At 40.4% G+C, this 7,776-nt stretch overlaps 1 protein-coding gene across 1 annotated transcript; it reads right to left on the bottom strand.

Annotated features, from left to right (window-relative positions):
- Positions 1 to 5,771: 5,771 nt before the first annotated feature.
- On the bottom strand, positions 5,772 to 6,661 carry LOC103295007 (60S ribosomal protein L15-like). The gene is made up of 2 exons (XM_054718308.1): positions 6,611 to 6,661; positions 5,772 to 6,155 (listed from the first exon to the last, which is right to left on the bottom strand). Exons 1-2 carry the CDS (start codon positions 6,659 to 6,661, stop codon positions 5,772 to 5,774), a joined length of 435 nt encoding a protein of 144 aa, XP_054574283.1.
- Between the last annotated feature and the right edge of the window lie 1,115 nt (positions 6,662 to 7,776).

Raw genomic sequence — 7,776 nt, forward strand, 5'->3', positions numbered from 1 at the left:
GTTTTTTGCTTCTTCGTATTTCAAATCTTTGACTTGCTTCTTGCAGTCCTCTAGTCTGCTGTTAGGTCTCTGTATAATATTTTTTATTTCAGTCAGTGTATGCTTAATTTCTACTTGGTCTTTTTTCATATCCTCAAGGGTCTCATTAAATTTATTGGCCTTTTCTAGGAAATTCTTGAAAAACCTTATAACCAGGGTTTTGAACTCTATATCCAGTCATTTGTTTTCCTCCATTTCTTTCATTTGGGATCTGTTTCTTTGTCTCCGCATTTTCGCTGCTTCCTTGAGTTGGTAGGGTAGCTTTGTGTGCTAGGTGTCCTATATGACCCAGTGGCTTGGCCTCCCCAGTTACCTGAGGTGGACATTCTTGGTGCACCCCTTTGTGGACTGTGTGCATAGCCTTGTAGTTAAGTCTTGATTGTTGTTGGTATCACTGGGAGGAATTGACCTTCAGGCCAATTGGCTGTGAGGATCAGCTGTGTATACGCTGGGAGATCTGTGCTGGAGACTCCCTTATGAGACAAGACTTGCAAAATTGCAAAAGCCTCTGTGCTCAGCTTGGATGGGGTGGAGTCTCACAGCGGAGCAGACAGCCTTGGCTTCCTGTCAGCCCTGCCCTATGAGGCTCCTGTGTCTCAGTGTCCCTCAATAATCACTGCAAGCACCTCTGAGAGAAAACCGCCCTCGAGTTTCGCCCACTGCCAGATGGTCCAGTTTCTCCCCGAATGAGTCTGGGTTCCCAGAAACTCGCTCCGAACTGGAGTTCAGCGCAGTCGGGAGCTTCCGTCTCTCTCCCGCTTTAGAAAGCCAGCCGTGCACTCAGCCGCTTGTGTACTCAACCGCCCATCCTCTCTGCGCATGCACGTCTCTGTACCTCAGCCTTTTGCAGCTCCTCTGAGTCTCAATGTGCTTTCCTCTTTCCTTCTAGTTGTAGAATTTCCACTCAGCCAGCTTTCCTGTGGTTCTGGATGGTGTCCGTTTTGTCTTTTAGTTATAGTTTTGATATTGTTGTGCGAGGCAGCAGTTTAGGTGTTTCCTAAGCTGCCATCTTGGTTTCTCCCAAGACTTCCACTTTCTCCACATCTTCACTAAAATTTACTTTGTTTTTCAGAGTGGCCATCCTAGTGGATGTGAGGTGATATCTCACTGTGGGTTTAATTTGCATTTCCCTGATGATTAGTAATAATCAACATCTTTTTATATGGTTGTTGGTCATTGGGATAAATATCTGCGAAGTTTTTTTCCCATTTCTCCATCTGTTTCCTTGGAGAAATGTCTATGAAGTCTTTTCCCATTTTTTAATCCCGTTATTTTTGTTATTGAATTGTAGGGGTTTGTTGTGTATTCTGAACATAATGTTAACCCCTTATCTGATATGGGGCTGCCAAATATTTTCTTCTATTTTTTAGGTTGCATTTTAATTCCTTTGTTTATCACCCTTAATGTGCAGAAATTTTAAATTTTGATGTAGTCCCATTTTTTATTTGTTATATTTTTGCCTGTGCTTTAGATGTCATATCTAAGAAATCAATGCCAAATTTGATGCCATGTAGCTTTCCCCCATGTTTTTTTGTAGGGTTATATAGTTTTAAGTGTTTGATACATTTTGAGATAATTTTTGTATATCATTCATGATAAGAGTCCAGTTTTCCTCACACCATTTTTGAAGTAACCATATTTTCCCCATTGTGTAGCCTTGGTAACCTTGTCAAATATCATTTGACCATATATGCAAAGGCTTATTTCTGGGCTCTACTGTTACTTTGGTCTGTGTGTGTCTTTATTCCAATACCATACTGTTTTCTTTATTGTAGTTTTATAACATGTTTTGAAATCAGACAGTGTGAGGCCTCTTGCTTTTCCCCCCTCAAGATTGTTTATGGCAGAGAATTCCAAGATGGAGCAGATCAAGTGGGAACTACATTGACATTCACCCAGGACCAAACTGGAATTACAACTAAAATATAGAAAAACAATCCTGAATAACCAACTGAAGACTAGCTGGAGAGAACTCTTATAACCAAGAATATAAAGTGGAGACCACATAGAGACTGGCAGAAAGTGTGAGGCATGAGAGAGCTGACCAGGTTCCTATAGATAGCAGCTGAAGTTCAGTAGGAATATCTCAGCCATAGGGGGTTCCCACTGAGAACTCTGGGATATAAACTCCAAGCTTGGCTCTTCAGTCCAGAGCACCAAAACTGAGGAAGATGCCCACATGGCATCTGGCTGTGAAAAGCAGTGGGGTTTCTGTCTGTTAGGGAGAGAGGGCTGGAAATTCAGGCACCCTCTTAAAGGGCAAAGCACAAAGTTTCATGTGCAGCCATTTACCTGGTGCTTTGGCAGAGGGAGGGCAGAGTGGTTTAGAGCTGTGTGAAGAGAATCCAGGATTGGTGGCTCTGTGGATAGAATTCGAAGGACAGCCACCTAGATTCCTGTGCAATTCATTCCCCTGTAGGGCAGAGGACATCTTTCTTCAGCAAACCTTTATCATCAAGGCACCTTTGTCTGGGGGGAAGCAATTGCCCCACCCATTGGAAATCTTCTCGCCCCACCCTGTGGAGTTTATACCTTGCTTTGGTCTACAGCCTGAGGCTCATTAAGAGACTGGAATAACAATTAGCCTGCAGGCAGAGGTGGATCTCTAGAGGCTGAGAGTCTTGGCCTGCTCTGCTTCTGGGCCAGGGGCTAGGAAAAGCAGCCTTGGTGTGCATCTTTGTCCTTTCCAAATGCACCCAGCTCCAGCAGAAGGAGCCACAAACTGCTGATCACTGATCACTCATAACAGGGTACTCAGGGCCAGTCACAAACAGCATCTGACAGAGGCCTGCACGAGAGACCCTCCAAAAGCCTGGAAGTCATAGCAGATCTACATAATAGGAACACACGCAAGCAGGCAGCCAAAATGGGAAGACAAAACAAACAAAAACAAGCCCCAAATGGAAGAAGACAATTCTTCAGAAGAAGGGCTAAATGAAATGAAGAAATTTATCAGATATAGAGTTATCAAAGTAAAGATTATAAGGATGTTAACAGCATGAGAAAAGATACAGAAATTATGAAAAATGACCAGTCAGAAATGAAGAATGACATAACAGAATTAAGAATACATTGGAAGGAATAAACAGCAGATTAGAGGGAGACAGGGCAGAAAAAAAAATCAGAATAAAAAAATTAAAAAATAGGATAGTTGAAGGGAGCTGTGGGACATGAAAAAAAAAAAAAAAGTCTCCATCATAGGAGTACCAGAGGAGAAGAAAGTGAGCAAGGGATAGAAATAATAGCAGAAAACATCCCTAAACTGGTGAAGGAAAAAGTCACACAAGTTTAGGAGGCATAGAGAATCCCAAGCAAGAAGAACCCAAAGAGGTTTGTTACCTACAAAGGAGCTCTTATAAGCTGTCAGCTAATTTCTCAGTAGAAACTATAGGCCAGAGAGAATAGCATGAAGTATTCAAGGTAACGAAAAGCAAGGATCTGAAACCAAGACTGTTCTATCCAGCATGGCTATTTAAAATAGATGATGAAATAAATAGCTTCCCAGTAAACAAACAAACAAACAAATAAAATTGAAGGCTAAAGGAATTTATCAACACCTAACTAGCATTGCAAGAAATGTTAAAGAAATGCTGTAATAATACAATGAGAGAGAGAGAAAGAGAAAAGAACCAGGCATAAAGAATTATACTGGCAATAAACAAGTACCTATCAATAATAACCTTAAATATAAATGGATCAAATGCTCCAATAAAAAGACATAGGGTAGCTAAATGGAGAAGAAAACAAAACCCATATAGATACTATCTACAAGAGACCCACCTCAGAACCAAAGATTCACAGAGGATGAGAGTGAAGGAATCAGAAAAAAAATTCACCATGCAAATGGAAAGAAAAAAAAGCTGGGGTAGCAATACTCATATCTGACAAAATAGACTACAAAATGAAGGCCACAAGGGACAATAAATGTCACTACATAATTCCAAAGGGATCAATCCAATAATTCTAATATATAAAAACTGGGTTGTAACGACCAATAATGACCAAGTCTCAACCAACCGGAAGTCAGTCCTGCAGTCAGTGCTGGGTTGCCATGGCTAGCTACACATTTCCCCCATCTTTCAGGTAATTTGTGGATACCATCCCAATAGAACTTTTCTTGTCTGAGGCAAACCATTCAGAGACCCAAGTTTCCACTTCTTGGTTCATTTTGAAGTGCTGCTCAGAAAGTGCATGCGCCATCGATCAGAACAAGTGGTAATCTGAAGGAGCAAGGTGAATCCCAGGCAAGATTTTTTAATGTGTCTTTAACTGTTTTTGAAGTGTGTTATCATTAAGCAAAATTACTTTACCATGTCTTCTGGAACATTCTGGTCATTTTAGGATCAAAGCGTGGTTCAAATTGATTATTTGTTGTCGGTAGTGATCAGTATTAACTGTTTCATGTGGTTTTAGAAACTCATAATACACCACACCTTCCTGATCCCAACAAACGCAGAGCATTGTCTTCTTTACGAAACGATTTGGCCTTGCAGTCGATGTTGATGGTTGACCTGGATCAACCCATGATTTTGTGCATTTGGGATTCTCAAAATAAATCTACTTTTCATTGCCAGTCACAATTCGATGCAAAAAAGACTTACTTTCATGTCATTGAAGCAACATTTTACTGATGACTTTTCAGTTTTCCATTTGTCTTTCGTTCAGTTGATGTGGCACCCATTTTCCTTCCTTTAAAATCTTTCCTATTGCTTGTAAATGATCGGAAATTGTTTGCTGAGCAACGTTTAATCTTTCTGTAAGTTGTTTTTGAGTTTTACACACATCTTCATCCAATAATGCTTGTAATTGTTGGTATTCAAGCTTTTCAGTTGATCTGGACATTCTTTGTCTTTCACATTGAAACCATCACTTTTAAAGTGTTTAAACCAGCATTCACAAGTATCTTGAGATGAAGCATGTTCACCATAAGCTTCCCGAAGTATATGATAACTTTCAGCAGCACTTTTCTTCAAAATAATGAATTAAAATTTCCCGCAAATGCTCTTTTTTGGCATGAAATTCGACATTTTTAAGCATAAAAATATGTTAACACCTTCAGAAAATTTGACATATGAAGTTTTGGAGCTTGCTGTCAATACAACAAAATAGCATACATATCAAATTGCATATATATCAACGTATGTGTAACTACATCTATTGAAAAAAATCCGCATTATCAACCGGTACACCTGGTATATGGTCAAATGAAAGAAATTTAAAAAGACATAAATAAATGAAAATATAGCCTGTGCTCATGAATTGGAAGAGTTAATACTGATAAAATATCCATAATACCCAAAGCCACCTATAGATTCAATGCAATCCTTATGAATATTCTAATTGAATGTTTACAGAAGAAGAAAAAGAAATCCTAAAATTTGATGAAACCACAAAAGATTCATAATAGCCAAGGACTGTCTGTAGTTCTAGTTCTGAGAAGAATGCCAATAGTATTTTAATAAGGATTGCATTGAATCTGTAGACTGCTTTAGGTAGTAGGGACATTTAAAAATATTAATCCTTCTACTCCATTTATTTGTATCATCTTGAATTTCTTTCTTCAATGTCTTATAGTTTTCAGAATATAGGTTTTTCACCTCTGTGGTTAAATTTTTATCCCTAAGTATTTTATGCTTTTTGATGCAGTTGTAAATGGCATTGTTTTCTTTCTTTCTTTCTTTTTTTTTACCTAAATTGTTTATTAGGTAAGAATTTTACAAAAATTACTTATATTAGCGGTAACACTGGAGCTGTAGAGTATTGCGCCTTCTCCAAGCTGCATGGGGAGAACCACCAATAGTGTGGTGGAACTTGTGGCCCTTCCCAAGGCCACGGCTCTTGCGGCCCGCAGATGTCAGCCCTCGAATCTCCCTGTGCTTGTGGACTGGTTTGGTGATCCATTGGGTGCCAGGATTTCTTCTGATAGTTTTATGGAATGGATCAATGAGGATAACCTCAAAGAATTTGTACGTGGAATCTTCACCAACCCAGTAAGAATTCAGGACTCTCAGAGCCCCACAGTGGCGTCCAGCTCGCTCTTCGGCAACAGGCTGAAGACTTCGAGCAAACTTCAGCTGGTTAACACTGTAATGGACAGGCTTGCCGTAGGTTACACTCTTAGGAACAGGGCGTTTGCGGCCACCATGGCGCACACAAATCTGACATCCTACCTAATAAAAGAGTAATATGCAAATTGACCGCACCTTTGCTACGCCCAAGCCACGCCCACCAACCAATCAGGGTGAGCATGCAAATTAACCCAACCAAGATGGTGGTTAATTTGCATATCAAGACAGTGTAGAAAGAAGCCAAGTGCTGCAGAAGGGAGCGAAGCTGTGGAGAAGCAAGTGGGGCAGGGGAGAAGGAAGGGAAGCAGGCGGGGTGGGGAGACCTCAGCAGGAAGCCCTATTGCAGGAATCTTCCTGCAATGGGCCTCTAGTATGACATAACTTTGCTTGGCCTTGTAGCCCAGCCTGCGTGCTTTGTCAGGCCGGGTGGGGCGGGGGGCCCTGTGGAGCGCAGAGAGCTGGCGGTACTGCCAGCAGCGCACCCTGAGAAGGAAGTGCATTACCTCGGACTGCTTCTTCATCCATAGCTCCTGGATGTACTTGTAAGTGTCCATCTTGGTTTACCTGATGGCTGCGGCCAGACGTATAAAAGGGGCATTGTTTTCTTAATTTCTACTTCTGAACATTTGTTATTAAAGTATAGAAGCACATTCAAAAAGAATAAAATACCTAGGGGGAAATTTAACCAAGGATGTAAAAGACCTGTACTCAGAAAATTATAAAACACTGAAAAAAGAAATTGAGGAAGACACAAATAAGTGGAAGCATATACCATCTTCACAGATAGGAAGAATTAACATAATTAAAATGTCCATATTGCCCAAAGCAATCTACAGATTAAATGCAATGCCTATAAAGATACCAATGGTGTATTTCACAGAACTAGAACAAATGTTTCACAAATTTATATGGAACCGCAAAAGGCCCTGAGTAACCCTCACAAGAAAGGAAAACAAAAGAGAAACAAAACAAAATATCACACTTAAAATATTAAAATTAATGTAAGTGGTCTAGCTGTGGCTGGTGTTGTTCAGTGGTTAGAGCATTGGCCTGCACACCAAAGTGTCATGGGTTCAATTCCCAGTTAAGGGCACATGTGAACTGTGACCTCCTGGTTCATAGATCGATGCTCAACCACTGAGCCACATTGCCAGGCATCATAGCCATATTGTCTGTCTCCAAGGGCAAGGGGAATTCAGGAAAAGATAAACAAATGAGACTACATCAAGCTAGAAAGCTTCTGCACAGCAAAAGAAACCGTCAACAAGGTGAAAAGAGAACCCTCTGTAGGGAGAACATATTTGCCAATGATACATCTGATAAAGGGTTAATTTCCAAAATATATAAAAAACGTATATAACTTAACACCAGGAAGACAAGCAATCCCATTAAAAAATGGGTAAAGGTCCTGAATAGACACTTCTCCAAAGATGACATACAGATGGCCAACAGACATGAAAAAAAATGCTCAATGTCACTAATCATCAGAGAAATGCAAATTAAAACTGCAATGAAGTATCACCTCACACTTGTTGAATGGCTACCATCAACAAATGAACCAGTGACAAGTGCTGGCGAGGATGTGGAGAAAAGGGAACCCTAGTACACTGCTGGTGGGAATGCAGACTGGGCGGCCACTGTGGAAACTAGTATGGAGGTTCCTCAAAAA

Source organism: Eptesicus fuscus, chromosome 6 (assembly GCF_027574615.1).
Source record: "Eptesicus fuscus isolate TK198812 chromosome 6, DD_ASM_mEF_20220401, whole genome shotgun sequence".
Lineage (NCBI taxonomy): Eukaryota > Metazoa > Chordata > Mammalia > Chiroptera > Vespertilionidae > Eptesicus > Eptesicus fuscus.

What these genes read in the sequence shown, in the direction of transcription:
- LOC103295007 (XM_054718308.1), bottom strand. Translation starts at nt 6,661, where the DNA reads ATGGACACTTACAAGTACATCCAGGAGCTATGGATGAAGAAGCAGTCC. An exon ending in GGATGAAGAAGCAGTCCGAG is followed by an intron (nt 6,156 to 6,610) that starts GTAATGCACTTC and finishes CCTGTTCCTAAG; the next exon opens with AGTGTAACCTACGGCAAGCC.